Source organism: Xylocopa sonorina, chromosome 10 (genome assembly GCF_050948175.1).
Source record: "Xylocopa sonorina isolate GNS202 chromosome 10, iyXylSono1_principal, whole genome shotgun sequence".
Classification (NCBI taxonomy): Eukaryota; Metazoa; Arthropoda; class Insecta; order Hymenoptera; family Apidae; genus Xylocopa; species Xylocopa sonorina.
Window position 1 is genome coordinate 7,363,206 of NC_135202.1, and position 15,796 is coordinate 7,379,001.

The following is a 15,796-nucleotide window of genomic DNA, read 5'->3' on the forward strand; positions in this document are numbered from 1 at the left end:
TTTTTGTAGCCCCGCGAAGGAAGCGCGGCTGGTCACGCAGGGCGTGTGTCCGCCGCCTGGTCTCGTTTCCGCGTTTCTCGCGCGTCGACTGGGGCGGATGGAGAAGCTTTTGCAGCAGATTTAACACGGCCAGAGTCCGTCAGGTGGCCAGGAAAGCAAGCAAGCGCCTCCGCGCAATCAATACGCTCGCAGAACGCGGCGGTGCCTCGTGCGCGGCAGCTCCGGCTGAGCTTTCAGTCGGACGTACGCTCGCGTAGAAAGCTCACGAGAGGCTCTCGCTCGCACGCCAAGCTCGCGCGCGTCTTCGCCGCGTTGCAACGGACGGTCGTCGCAGGGCTGACCCCCCCTCGAGGGTGGCGGTGGTGCTCGTATCAGGCGGCAAAATGGCGACCGCGCTAGACAAATGACATTGCCGGGGAAAGTTCGCGGTGAAAGCTTGCGGCGATCCGTATTGCCAGCAGGGGTGACGCGGTGATCGCAGTCTCGAAAGAGGCTCGAGGAAACGCCAGACGAGCTTGGCTGACAAGAAAGAACGTTGGTGTCCTCGTTTTCGAGAGCCCGTCGCGGTCAGCTTTCGTTCGAGGATCGAGGACTCCTTTTCGTGAGAACAGTTTCCGGAATTAAAGGGCCCAGCAAGGTGTCGTCTCGAGGTGGTGTAGCCGTGGAAGGGCGAGAGAGGCCAATGTCGCGATGATCGAGCGAGCGCGGATGGCCACTGTCGAGTGTACGGTCGCGTGGTTCCTCGAGGACGCGTGAAGGATTCGGGTACGGAAGTTCGATTATCGATCGTCGATCGACTCGACTGCTACGAGCAGGGAACATCGCTGGAGTGGGACTGATGGTATCCAACGGCCGCGTGCGGTGGTGCTGGCCGTTTCTTAGCTGAGTGACGATTCCCGACGGTGGCTGCCGGCTTCGATGGCCTGACGAACCTTTTCGAAACGGATAACGCGATCCAATTACGCGAACATGCATTTGTACTTCGAAAAGAATAACAATGCCAAGTGCGATTGCAACATCCTGTCGCTCAGCTGGATGGGCAAGGTGCCGGATGAGTCGCCGGAGGTACGTGACTTACGTTTCCCAAGGCCACCGATTACGGGCCTCTGCGTGTTCGTAGACGCGGCTCGGTTGTTGGAAAACGCGCCGCGTTGCTCGATTACGATCGTTTATCCTCGCGATATGGCCTAAATCGTTACGAAATGGACGAATTATTGGGAAATCGGGAGCAAATTGTTTTCGTTCGTTGGTGGAAATAAACTGAGGCGATTGTAAATCAAACTATGGTTAGAATTCATGCGTACGCGGTATAATAGAAACAGACACGTTTATTCGATAATAGATCTGTTGATTTTTATTTTCCTAACATTTTTTTAGGAAAAATGAGCAAAATTCTTGCAGATAAAAGATTGCATACACTCGATGCGGTATTTATTAGGTTGTTCTCTGGTGTGTTCTTTTAATTGATTAAATACCGAATGAGTAAACGCTAAATCCTCCTGTACATCGAAGATAAGCATACGAACATTATCGAACGTGGCGGATAGAATTTATCGAGGCAATAATCACCGCGAAACGCGAGTAAAATTGCGCCAGAGGAGAACCAGAGAATTCCGCGAACGCCAACGCACACGTTGGTCCTCTTGGCCGTTTTTTCTCCGCTCTTTCCTCGTGAATTTTTAGGCCGCCGCGTGTCTGCCATCGGTTATTCTAGCAACACCAGACGCGAGGCGTCAAACAAACTGAAAAGTGTCGCTTTTCCCAGCGGCTTACGTCATGAAATTGTAGATAACTGGGTCCTGTTGCGTCCGATGCAAATGCATCATTCGATCCATCTCCATTTTCACTGTTTCCATTCTACGTGGGAAAAGTAGTTCGTTAATTGCACGCTCTCTAGCACCAACGCGTTTCTGCGCTCAATTTTGTAGCTTCAAAAACCCCTTCTTGTCGTTTAAAAATATGTAACTTCAACAATCATATAAATTCTATTACGAAATACTAAAAAAAATGGCTCTTGAATAAGCACCTTTGTGGCACGTGTTTCCACGTGAGAATTTGCAGAATCAGTTGTAATTTAATTATCGTTGATGTGAAAAATTCCAATCTATATTGCACGTGCACGTTTCTCTCTGCACGATGTACAGAAGTTGTATACAACGTACACTATAAATTGCAAACACACAGCCAGTTATTCTCTATAAATAAGTTGTATGTAATAAAATATGTTCTGCTTATGTTTGTATTTACATACATATATCTTTTCTAAGAATAGGTCTCGCAAACTGTTACTGAAAATGTTTATGCTGCAAACCAATGCATAGAGAGAGAGAGAGAAAGAGAGAGAGAGAGAGTTGTTTTCTAAAAAGAAGGGTTTCTTCTTAAATAAAATTATAAAATTTGTGGCTAGCGTTTCGTACGCGAAACTTATTTACAAGTTAAAAAGCGTGACTAATAGTTATTATCGATAAAGATAATTGTTACACCCTGATACATTGCAGTTTCCAGTTGAAACGCTGTGAAACCAAGTTTCACTGTTCCACGGACATATACAGCAGCATATTTTAACGATTTTAATTCCTACTTGGTGAATTTTATAGGCGTGGCGAATATGAAAGCACCGGTGGGATTGCGCGTACCTACTTTATCAACATGTACTTAACTGACTGGACTTAAAAAAGTCGTAACTCTCTCTCTTCGTTATTTTCAAGGATTTCGATAAAAGATTTCGTGGAAACATACTAGAAAATCTGTGTTTTCGAATGAAAGTATTTTCGAGCAAACAATACCCTCGTTTCATCGATTTCGAGTGAAACGAGGAATCGTTAAGAACGAATTTGTCGCGTTGAACCCCGTAAACCGGTTAAACTGTCATTTTCCCATGACTGGCAGCGAACGCGGCATGAAATTAACACTCGAATGCGTTCATCCAGCATTCAATACGGCTTCTCGCGGAGATGAAAATTGCCACATATCGGTTCGTTACTGGGCCGGGTGCGTTTTTTATCCGAGCCACCGCGACAAAAGCGCTAGATTGAATTCGGTTCGTCTCATCTTTCTACATCAGTCTCGAAGAAAGGCGCGATTCTTCTGGTTCACTGAGTGTTCTTCTCCTGGGAGAAAAGTGGTATAGATTCCGACTGGAGCTTTTCACGATCTGTTATAGCTTTGTAAGAAAGTCGGAATGACTCGGCTGATAGTTGAAGGAGCAGAATCGGATGCTTGCCTGCCAGATAATTGACTAATTTTTACGATTAATCGCAAATGGACATGACGATCATATAGCAAAGCTTAATATTAAAAAATATTAATAATATTGCAATTTCTTAGTAATCAATAAAAAATATATTCCAAAGTTTTACACACTTCGATATAAACGTTACATTAGTTTACGTAAACAAAATTTATCGTTCGTATTTAAAGTTAATCAGAGCTTCGTTCGCAACAGAAACTGCACACACGATTATAACTTGAAAAACCTCTCGTTTCTTTCGCCTCTCCACTTCCAGCCTCACGTTGATTGCAGAGTTAATAATAGTTCCATTCATTTCATAATCTGCGCTCTCTCAAAATATGCTTCAGCTACGCGGTGTTTCGAACTACCGAAGATAAAGCCAACAATTCGCGATTAGTTCGTAATCTTCGAGGTATTAGTTCGACTCCCATATCGATGGAACGATACAACTAAGCCAAGAGTTCCACGCTACTTAATTACTTATTGAATCGCGCGACGAATCGAAATCCAAAGCTTTTTATCGGTGATAAGAAAAATTCTGTCGAATTTACGACACTGATAAATGAAACGGCAATAAACGCGAACGAGAGAAGTTTCGCCATATTACCAAACTGGAATCCGAACGTACGCGAGGGGAATTCAGGGAGGGTTACTTTAGAAACTAAAAGAAACCAAAAAGCAGGAGTCGCAAAATCAAGTTGGAGATTTCGCTTTTGAGAAAAGTGACTTTAAAAATACTTCGAATGCACGTGGAACGTCGGCGTATCCATAAGTTAATGGAACACGAATACCCTCGCGCGGTCACATATGATTTCGCTGTGATCGAATCGCACTGACGAAACTTTTACCATTAACGCATCCATAAGCATCGAATTTTTCAACTTGTTTATCTCGAAAACTACACTTAAAACATTCTTTCGTTATTTCAAATGTCCATCTTATTTTACCTTCTAGACTCACCCCTTTTTTCGATCGACATATAGTCACAAATATTGCAAAATATAGCTAGACGAAAAATGAAGTAATAAAATACAGCAATGGCGAATAAACAACTCGAATAGGAACTAACTTAAGGGTATTGCAGTTAAACTTCCATCTTGCACAGTTCGACAAGATATTTATAGTAAATCGAGGAATGTCAGAAAAATGGAACCACTGAATCTCCGTCGCGTGCTATCTACATCAGAGCCCCTGAGGAACTTCGAATTTCTTCCCCGTCATTCCCACTAAATCTTTTCAGGACGCCATCGCAGCTTTTCAATGCTGCCGCGCGGTCTTCTCCTTCCAGTCGTCCGCGAACATTCTACGAAATCAATTTCCGCGCTGCTCGAGGAACGAGGTGGCTCCGTTTTAACGCGTTTACCCGGTGCAGCCGCGGCGAAAGGAATCTCGATGGTAAAAGAGAATCGCGCGGATCGGCCTCGCAGTCATCGGGGAATTAATTATCGAAGTTGCTTCGTTAGTTCGGCACGCTGTGAATCCCGACAGAGGCGGCCACTACTGACGCAGCCGCACCCCCTGCCGCGTGCAATATTCGAAGGCTCTGTTGGAGGCAACGAGGCCACTTCCGCCTTTACGTGAAACGCAGAAAAAGCATCCTCGTCGCCTTCGTCTCCCCTTTATTCCTTCCAACACGCTCGCGTCTTATTTCTGCATCGTCAAGACTCCACATTTCTACATGATCGAAAACTATATTTTATAATGTTACGTTATCACGATTCTGATAACGTATAAAATCATTTAGAGACGTATTCAATCTCCAAATCTTCCTCTGTCTTTTGGAACGTTTCTCGCAGCCAACGCTACGTTTCGAGACGCGACAAATGTACGCGTGTTCGTCGCGAGGGCGGACGTTTCCGGTCGAGCACTGCGAGGGAGGCGATCCTCTCCCGATTTTACGAGCGTGAAAGTGGCGTTCGCGCGACTCCGTCGGGACCTCGTCGCCTCGCTATCCCGCTTAATAATACCGGAGAGAGAGAGAATTTCGGGCCGCCACATCAAAGCGCAAGGAAGAAGAGATTGGAATCCGCCGGGGTGGAAGCAGCCGCGGACGCGGCCAGAAGCGGCTTAAGCCGCTCGAGGGCGAGAGAAATTCGAAGGGTTCTGGCGATGTGTGCGCGTGCACGTGGACTCGAGTCGACTCGCTGAAGATGAAGTTCGTGCTCTGTGTCTCGAGTAGATCGTCCCAGCGACTCGCGCGCGGACCCGCTCGCTTCTCGCTCCCTCGACGCTTTGTCGAGACGCGTGCACGCGTGTTCTCGCACGCTGTTGTGGTACGCAGATTCGCGTTCAGACGCAGTTATCCTAGTGGAGCCTGCGAGAACAATGAGAAGGGATTATGCAACCGCGACTGGCTGTTGAGAAACAGCGCCGCGGGGTGCATTTTTATTTAACATCGCGTTTTATTATTTACGCGACGTTTCGTTTGTCCATGTTATTTACGCAACGATTTGTCGACTCTGAATGCGCGTAGCGTGGGGAGATGATTTCTGATTCGATCAAGGAGTTGTTCGTTCGACTTTGTTTGAGAGGAGAGTTTCAACTGAGAGCAGCTTAATTTAATTAAAAATGCAGCCAGTGTGTAGGTCGTTGTTCGTAGGGAAGTATTTTCTTTGAACGTTAAAGAAACGTAATTCGATGACGGAAAGAGTACAGACATTTTTATTCCTACAACAGTGGCATAACAGTGGGATTTGCTTTGAATCGCATCTTTCGTCTTCCTGCATCCGGTTGTATCGGGCTTCTTATTCCCTTTGAAAATGGCAAATAATGTCCTCCGCTGCGAAACTTAGCGAAAGGTTAGAAGTTCTGTGAAAAATCAAATTTAACTCGACGTTTAAAGAGGAAAGTGCACCGCTCGGGAAGTCGCTTTTCGAGAAATAGCCTTTCTAGATGTCAAACGAAATTTACGAAATACAGAAGTTTGCCAGAGCATTTACGAACCGTTGAAAATACTTTCGAAATTGAAATTTGTAAAAATTGTCCTTCGCAAATCGTGATTTTAGATTTCGCTTTGTAAATGTCAAGCGAAATTTACGAACTACAAAAGTTCGTCAGAGTATTTACGAACCGTTAAAAATACTTTCGAAATTGAAATTTGTAGAACATATCCTTCGCAAATCGTGAATCAATCTCGTATACGCGACGCAGTAAATTAACCTCGCGCGGTCAAGAGTCACGTCCAATTGGAGCGCGGAAACCAAGGAGAATCAATATTCTAATTTAGACTAAATTAACTGTACGCACATCGTTCCCGCTTTAATGATATGTACACGTTTCTGAATGATTTGCGGACGTCACACGAGCGATCAGACGAAGCAGCTTTGTGCGAACGCTCGATTCCGCCCCTAAACGGGATTAACTCGATCGCCAAAGTTCGACGCACGGCGGGTGGCAATCGATCGGAATTAATTACGCTTCCTGTGCCGCGTGATAGACGAATTCTCTTCGTTCGACGACCGGCTCGCTCTTCGGAACTAATCGTCGATTAACGATAGGCTGCGACCGTTCCGTGTGAACGCGAGAAAGCTGGCTCTATTACTGGCAAAATAATTGGGTTACAGCTGGACATGGCCTTTCGTTGCGATTCGCTCAACGATTGCCAGGTATTTCCTTAGTTTAACTACCTCCTGGCCTTAAACGAATCATCTAAAGGATCTTAAACAGAATACTCCTTTCATTTCATTCGCATTATCATAAAGAAAGAGGATGGTAGCGTAGATAGCCTGTTGCTTGTGAAACAGCCTGTACACGTTTATGGCAACTGTTAGCAAAAAATCGAAGGACTGATTCTATTCTACAGATCAGAACAAGACGAAAGTAAAGAGTGACAAAATTGTGTTAGAAGCTTCGTTTGGAAGATATTCGACTTTGAAAATCGCGAAGTACTGGCTAGTAGTAGAACGCGTAAAGTAGTCGACGCGGCTGACCATGCGTAGACTTGTACTACTAGCGCGCTTACTTAACAGATATTCGAAGGCGTTCTTCCGTAGAACGAAGCTTCAAATGTAATTTTATTATTCTCAATTTTTTCTTCATTTATCCTGTAAAATCATCCCCTCAAATTTATTTTGATATCGTCAAATTTTTATACAATGTTTATACCAAAGTTCGTTGATGTAAAATCAATTGTAATTGCTATTTATTTAGGATATTTCGTGGCATTTTCACTGCGTCTTCTCTACTGTGAAATGGTTAAGAGTTATCGTTGTAACGAGCGTAAATTTACGATGTCTACTCTCGCTGGCAGAAACTCATCGCGAATAAACGTTGACCCTTCGCATGGTAGACGAACATGAACTGGATAATCATCTTCGGTTTAGCTGTGATCATCCAGAGTTTCGAGGCTTGCTTACGAGGTTGTATGGTCGCAAAAAAACTCGTAAACGGTACCTGTCCGTGAAAGGGCTGGCGTAGTGCTTGGACTTTGTAAACGGCTGAACGACCAGCACTAATGGTTCTAAGGCAACCGCGTATTCAATTTAATGCCATTGGGCGGGGTGGTGAAAAAACGGCGTGTAAAAAGGAAGAATGTCACCTGGTTGGTGGTAGAACGAAGTTCGTGGCTGTACTTTAATTCCGTGCTACGATATTTAGACGTAGATAACGTCGTTTAATGAATTAGGAAGTTGGTCGAAGTCGCTGGCTCTGATAAAGTTCCCTCGGTTTTTCATAACTCGAGCAATGCGTTGTAAGAATGTGGATGTAATTTATCGCGAAGAAAAATGCGGGAGGCATTTAAAAATTAATTAACAACTTTCGCGTAATACGATGTTTACTTGACAAAATTGAAACGTTGGTAAACTGATTTAAAATGTTATCCAAGTAATTTAACTCGGTTCTTCATTTAATGCAAAATTTTTCAAGCGTATAATTACAAAACAATTTGTAAAACCTCGCTTAATTTATTAGATGCGGAAGATTCTTCGAGCTACTTTTCTGCGGTTCCTGATATTTTCGCAATTTACATAAAACACGCAATAAACTCCTGAAAACGAGAACTATTACGTATTTCATATGCCACAGCCTAATATTTTACATACTTCGAAGCATTACACGAAGCTGAACTGAAAAGTTCGTGATGTAAACGCATATGTTCGCAGCGTGTCTGACCAACGTCATTTGTGCAGTTTGATCTACTTACTCAACCGTCAGAGTCGCGAAACTCTGCAGATCAGTACAAATTGCCACACATTGCCGCCAGCAATAATAAATACAATCTTTCGCATTTAAATAATCAATTTTCCAATCCACCCTCGCAAAAATGTGTACCAAAAAATATCTGGTTCCGTGATACTGTATGCATTCGAGCATCCGGCTTCCATTGTGTCTAAACACGGTCGATGGTGTCCGTTAATTCCCAGGAAACGCATCCCTCAGCTTTCTGATTAATAGTGTACGTTCCCTGAAATCTGCTCGTCTGCGGTACCCTGAATCGCGTGACCAAATACACCCACGCGTTTAAAATCATTCGACGAGAGTGTACGCGTTCATTTGAATGCGACCCAACACTCTGTACGAGCGGAGTTTCCTGATCGAACACAAATACAGGTACTCGAGCCCCACACTCGCGCTGTGAATTGCGCTTGAATCGATACCGTCATTATCGAGGGCCGTTTTATTTGGAGCGCAGTCATTGTTCGCGGCTAAATCGAACGTATATGATTACTTAGACCGATCTACAACCCCAGCGAGTACGTCGCCTCGACGTGTCGCACTGAATTCGAAAGAAACTCTTGCTGCGATGGAACAGCTTGGCGAGAAGAAATACGTCTCACGATTTGTAGTTTTTCCCTTGGAAGATTATAAACGACGCTTTCGTGTACCCATCGTTTTGTTCTCCGTTTGTGTATTTGCTGGAGATCTCGATGGCGTTTCGTTCGCCCCTGTCCTTTCCCTCTGAGACCATCCCTTTTCAAACTTGCGAGGAGGGACAAGTGGTGTCATCAATCACTGGCCAGGAAACGTTTCCAACGGTCGATTTGATATTTATCCGAAACGGAGTGCTGGGAATAAGTATTAGTGTGCAAGTATCAGTGCAGATGCAACATTAACATGGTTAGGCAAGTGCATCGACGATATCAAGTAGTATACATCGAGCTTTGTGATTTTTTTCATTGCATTTAAAAAGATTACAGAATGTTTAATTTTTATTTTATATATTATATATCGCAATAATTTTTGCGAATTTATCGTATATGGTTTCACTAAATTTTGTTACGCACCGCTCTAATTTTTCCGCAGCAAAAAGAAGGGAACGAAAATTCGCGGTAAATTATTTTAATCACCACCGTATCGCATATTCATAGTGTAATTCCGATGTTCCATCGAACGTTAAATTAATAAAGTTCCTAGCAGAGGGTTACGATCTCCTATCCTAACGAGAATCGCTGTCCGCGGTTATTAGTTCCCACTATATCGGGGTGGATCACCCCGTAAGCCGTAGTGTAACCATGCTCAGACGCTCGGACACATAATTACGAGCACATAATTGTTCAAATACCGTTGTACACGGAAGATCGTGGCATAGATACAAGTACAACGAGATCATTTATCCATTTCTTAAACGTCATCTCGCTTGAGGACGCGGTAAATAAATTTCCAGCACCGTGTCCTTCACTTTTCACTCGCCATTTTATATTTATTTCCAAATCATTCAAACGCTAATTTACGCGGGACCATTCGTCTCCGTCTGAGCTCAGTTGCCCGGCTAATTCTTAACCGCGAAAGTTTATCGCGAGGTGAATTTTACCTTCCAACGCGCGAGGGAATTGATTCCCGTTAAGCCGATCCCTCGTTCCAGGCTGTTGAATAATTTAACTGTTAAACTTACGGACGTCGCCGAGTTTTCAGCGCGGCAAACGCTGGTGAATAGACGGGGGGTTAAAAGCGCAGCGAACGTTTCGAACAGGTTCCACGGCAGGTACGGAAATCATTTAAATAAGCGGTTCGATTTGTCCTACTTTCGATCGTGACGAAAGAGAATCCGAATACGAGGGCTGTTTCGGGGTTGTTCTCAACGGAATGTTGTTACAGGGTGATTCACGAGTGGATTGAGTCGTATCTCTTGTGTAATTGTAATTAGAAGCGACGAATGGTTCCAGAAAAGATCTTTTAAGATCGTGTGAGTTTCTTGATTGCGCAGGAAATAGTAAAGAATATTAGTATACGTGATGGAGAATTTATGCGAATATGTATGTGCTAACTGCTTTTTGAAAAGAGATATCGCTTGGATTGATTGTAAGAACTACCCTGTATAGGGCTGTGAGTCGTTCTTAATGTTATCGGAAGTTTGGCGATCCGATTCCTTTTGAAGATCCATCAAGACAAACGGGTCTATTGTTCTCCATGTTAAGCTTTCATGGTTCTTTGTTTCCTAAGCTGGCTGTTTGCCGCGCGAACAAATTCCCTTTTCTCTGGACACTTTCTTACGCGAGTAATTTCGCGAGCTTCAGAGGGCCAGATCTTCGAACAGAAGAAAGATACAGTTTCTGTTTCTTTCAAATAATAATTACTAAAGTTCGAAATATTTGTAATGGTACAGTAGTCGCTTTCTGGGGCAAATAACACTGATATCGAAGCAAGGAAGTTGAAAGAAATAACTTTAGTCGAAGCATAAAAATTCAATGTCACTTTTATTTAAATTCTTCGTGAAATTTACATGTGAAAAATGTAAAAAAATAGTGGCAAATTTATTGAAAGAAATCCCTTCTCGTATTTATTTTCATGCAGAAATAAAAAAGAAAGAAAAAAATATACTCAATAAATGTATACAAATAAAAAACAAATAAATATATTTAACGAATTATTCGCGGCAGCTTGTAAATTCTGGTTCGTGATTAAACGCGAAAGGGTGGTAAATGTAATCCATCGCGTGCGCATTTTTTACTCGTGCTTTATTCAAACTGAGGCGAGAAGCCTTGAATTTTTACAGAGCGGAGTAAAAAGCTTCTGACGGGAATTTTTCAACGTTTTAACGCGATCTCGTGACTTTGTTTGCTGGCTGGGGGTATCGGCAATTTGGGATATTCAATTATCTTGAACAGACTGCGCGACCGGGAGATATTTGGCAGAGATCATAAATGAAATGACGAACTGAATTACGACGGCAATAGAACGAACCAAGATTGCTTCATTAATTTTATCGCGCATAAACCTGTAATATCTATGCCGCGAACTGGCTCACCGTGATGATGGACACTTTAATGCGAGGAAACGTGCGACCAAAAATTCAATTTTATCAATACCCGTCGCATTTATCTACATAAAAAAAATATTCATTTTTCCACCCATATAACTTCCATACTGTTTAACCCTTTAAATGCGAGTATTTCTAGCACAATCGTAAAATGAAAATAAAATGAAAATAAACATACACATTCCAGTTTTATATTACTGAAATGGTATTCTATTTTAAACGATTTGTTTTATTGTATTTATTTCATTTTTATCGTACAACATATTGTTTACACACCACAACACACCTTTGGCTATAATTTTAGTACGTGGTTTATAAACCACACCCTCAGTTAAAGGGTGAAGAAACGAACTCTACAAAATTGAATCTAAAAGATTGATCGCGATCAACATGAAACTACCTGCGAGACGAATTCGCAATAATTGTTTACCAGTACGAAATGGAGAAAGTTTGTAGGCAAGTGTATCAAAATGGCGGTAGGAGCCGCGTGTACGTTGGAAATGCCAAACAGGATGAAACTGTGCTGTGAACCGGAACGATCGTGTTTGGCGACGATAACGAGATTGCATGCGTTTATCCAAACGAAAGATTTGCGAGAAACCTTCTACGAAAAGGGCAAACAGTTGGCAATCGTCGTGGAACCACGTGAATGCGCATTTCGCAGCAGAAGAGTGACGGTGACACGGTTTACGTGGTACTAAACTTTTTTTCAGTACAATCGATCGACGCACTTTACTTTCTACGACATCCTGTGGTTTATTAAAGCTTCTACTCGTGTAATTACACGAAAGGGAAAGTATCGCTATTTTTCAGTAACGTTCAACCAGCGAGCGTAACATTTTACCACGGTTTAAGGCGGTTTTTACAGCGAGAAGGATGCGACTAGATACCGATTACCGCGTTTTATCGCGCATATATTTCCACCGCGTTCGAACGGTGGAAATTGAGAGATATCGATGGACACGTCGATTGTTATTAATAGTTTCTACTATAAAAACACTATCAACGTTTTTTTACGATCATCGACACTTGCGATACCTTCGTTTTATTACACCCACCCCGAAAACTGGACAGTTTCAGTGCACGTTTCGTACAGGTACCATGAAATTTATTGTAGTCGCAATAAACTTGTCATAGAAATTTCATGGTGGCGACGAAAAGCAATTTTTCTTCTATATTACAACTCTCTTTAAAGAAGTACTTCGCAACGTTATAGAAATTTTTATTACAGAAACCCGTTGCATGAAATTATGCTGCTCGAAAAGCACGCGCGGGAAACACGAGTTTATACGCAGCAAGGCGATGATAATGGTCCCGTGTGCTATTTTGAAAGGAGCTGTAAATATCGAGGGAGTGTCTCATCTGAATAGGATCCTCTCCTTTGGAAAACGAAATACGTAGAGTCCCCAGTAACCGGATATTCCGCAAACTATCGCGACGATTTACTCGGCTCCAGTTTATCCTGGCCATTAAAAGGATATCGAGTATCCGATACGGTTCCCCCGTGGTCGGATACCAATGAGGTTTCTTGCAGTTAGGAGAGTGCTGAAGAACTTGGAGAAGCTTGTACGATTTTATTCGAGTGTGCTTGGGCGAAATCGAGGATATTGGAGCGGCTGTTTCGTTCGCAGCTACGAAGTGGCGCGCAGAGGGGTGGAATAAGGATGGTCGACGTTGGAAGGGATCTGCGCGAGAATATCATCGAAATTTGATAATTACAGATGCGATAATTACGCTCGTTGAATGAATGACCAGTTATCGACGATTAAATATCGCGAGGCTCGAAATGAAATCGTCAAATTCGATTAAATTATTCGCAATTACATTACTCGCGATGCGCTTTAGCTACGTATATCAAGGTCGTACGATTGTAAATGTAGGATAATATTTTATTATAAAAATGTAGGATAATTTCTAACAGATACAACTATCTTCTTCTGTAGAATCAATTCACTTAAACGATCTATATTTTATGTAATATAGAAGTTACGATACAGTATGCAGGATACCAAAATATCGAAGATTACATCTCTTCGTGTAATATAACAAAATATCGCTGCGCTAGTGAACAGTGCAGAAGACTTTTCCATCTGATAACGTCGAAAGGGCGGCAAAAAAATTCTTTGTTCAAGTCACGCGATATCCGCGACAAGAAAGGATATAGTTAACTGCCGAGTCAACTTATTGTCCTCGAGTGGAAGTCAATATCACTGTGCGAAGTAGTAGACAGAGAATAAGTTGAGGCTGAAGGGTGCAGTCAATCGGCGGCAAGGATGCTAACCAGTAAAGGTGCCACTCGATTAACGTTCATAGAGAACGTGGCACGATGTATCTCAACGCTATAATAACACAGCCTCCTTCTCGATACACCGTTCACTCCGTCGAGAGTACAACCCCCAAGCCCAAACCAATCCGGGGGGTGGTAGAAAAACGCGCCGCGTCGTTTACCGGTCGGGAAACGAGCGCAAAAACGGAGCATCGGGTTAATTTCGAAGCCCTATCCAGTTTCCTTTTTTTTTTTTTGTTTGCGCGCGTGTACCAGTCGATCGAACGACCGAACCAACCCCTGAGGGTGATCGCCGCGCAGGAAAAGTTGGCGTCCCTCCCGGCGAACGGGGTGAACGGTTGGGCTCGTCGAAATCAGCCTCGACGCGTTATTTTTCTAAGGGTTCGCGCTCGCCGGAGGAGTAATTACGCCTACATATGTACGACAGCCACGAGGGTGGGAACCCTTGCAACATCGAAGCCCCCGCTCCACTACCTTGACGCAGTCGCGCTTAAGTGGAGGAGTTACGTGCCTGCGAATAGTAATACCAGCCTGGCGACGTTCGTTGTTGGTAGGCGTGCATGGGGGTGTGCAATCGACACGCCAGTGAATCTATCTAATATCGAGAGGGCCGTACGCGAATTTCCCTTGGCTCGCGGACGCTGTTATCGCCTTGGTTCGGCTCGCTGATCGATCGTGAAAATTATTACCCTCGTTTCTATTTGAGGAACGCGAGCTAGCCAGGCGAAACCAGACGGCCGTTATTATTGGCTGCTGAATGGGTGGGTTAATGCAAATTGCACAGAAAATCCTGGGGGACCGAACGCGACGGTGGTTACTGAAATCGTGCCACTTAGAGGAGCGTTTCTTATTTACGCCCGCGGTCGGTGTTGCCGCAATTTACGTGGGAATTAACGGTGTCTGGTGTCGGGAGCACTTTTAAATTGATCCTGAAAGGAGCGAACGCGGTAAGCGGCGCTTTCGAAGCGTGTTATTTAGCCGGTTGTTATTTTTGATTAAATGGAGAGGCTGAATTCGTAGCTCGCGGACGGCTTGGAATGGCGGCAGAGAGTCGAGCCGTGGCGAGCGTGTCACGGTCTTCGCGACGCGAGCACTCTTAAACGCTCTTCGTTAGTACCGCGCGGACGTTCAAAGTGCGACTCCGCGTTTCAGACGAAATTGCCCCTCTGAAAACGGAGGGACAACTTTTCGCGACGCTTCCCGCGATCTTTGTAATCACGATTGGGTTTGCAGAGTAACGTGAGGATGCTCGTCGTTATTTCATTAGCAATGAAGCTTTCCAGTTACTAATACGATACGAGAAAACAGGAGCTAGACCAGCGAGTCGGTTTTCTTACAAAATTCTTTCTCCCCTTTCTATGGTACCGCATCGTAAAGTTAGATGAAACTGCTTGAGAAGGGTAGGTTGTATCTTTACGACGCAGGGCTCCAACGGAAAATATAATAATTTCATATTCGAGTCAGCGAGGCACATATTCGCGTGTTCGCAACGCAAGACTTCTCCCTCGAAATCGTTAATATAAAGCCACAGTTTTCCATAATAATTAATGTATAAATGTAAAAATGGTACGACGATTCTCAATACCCACAGGTGTATGCGAGGAAAATTTCGCCCACGGATGGATCAGTCTCTGAATAGAGACCTTATCAAATTTATTATTGCCACGCGCGTCCACGTTCGTAACTTCCGCTACTGATTCAAATTTAAATTATTCATAGGTGGACGCATATTTCTTCGGATTTGCATGACGCATTCCATCTGTTTTCCCATGGCGGGAAACCACGGCTCTTCCTCCGCGTTCGATTACAAGTAACTCTAATTTTTCGCAACCCTGGTCGTTCGATACTCGCGGTTCGACCGTGTCTATGTCGTACTTTAAAACACGTAACACATCCGCATGTCACTCATAGCACTTCGCAACCCTAACCTGAACGTCGACGAGTGTGAAAATCAATGCACGCTCGAGTATTCACTTGGCGTTAGCCTCTGCGTGTACGTGTGCGCGCGTGTAACATGGATCGCATGCTGGATTTAAAATCAGGCATCTGCGTTTGTGTAATTAGAAAATTTCATGTGATA

At 43.7% G+C, this 15,796-nt stretch overlaps 1 protein-coding gene across 1 annotated transcript in view; it reads left to right on the forward strand.

The window, feature by feature from the left end:
• The first annotated feature begins 867 nt into the window (after positions 1–867).
• Tusp (WD40 superfamily protein Tusp) overlaps positions 868–15,796 on the forward strand; it is a 47,201-nt gene continuing 32,272 nt past the window's right edge. Inside the window, exon 1 of the mRNA XM_076903124.1 lies at positions 868–1,065. Within this exon, the coding sequence (XP_076759239.1) occupies positions 970–1,065 (96 nt within the window). The 5' untranslated portion in view covers positions 868–969. The remainder of the gene's footprint in view (positions 1,066–15,796) is intronic.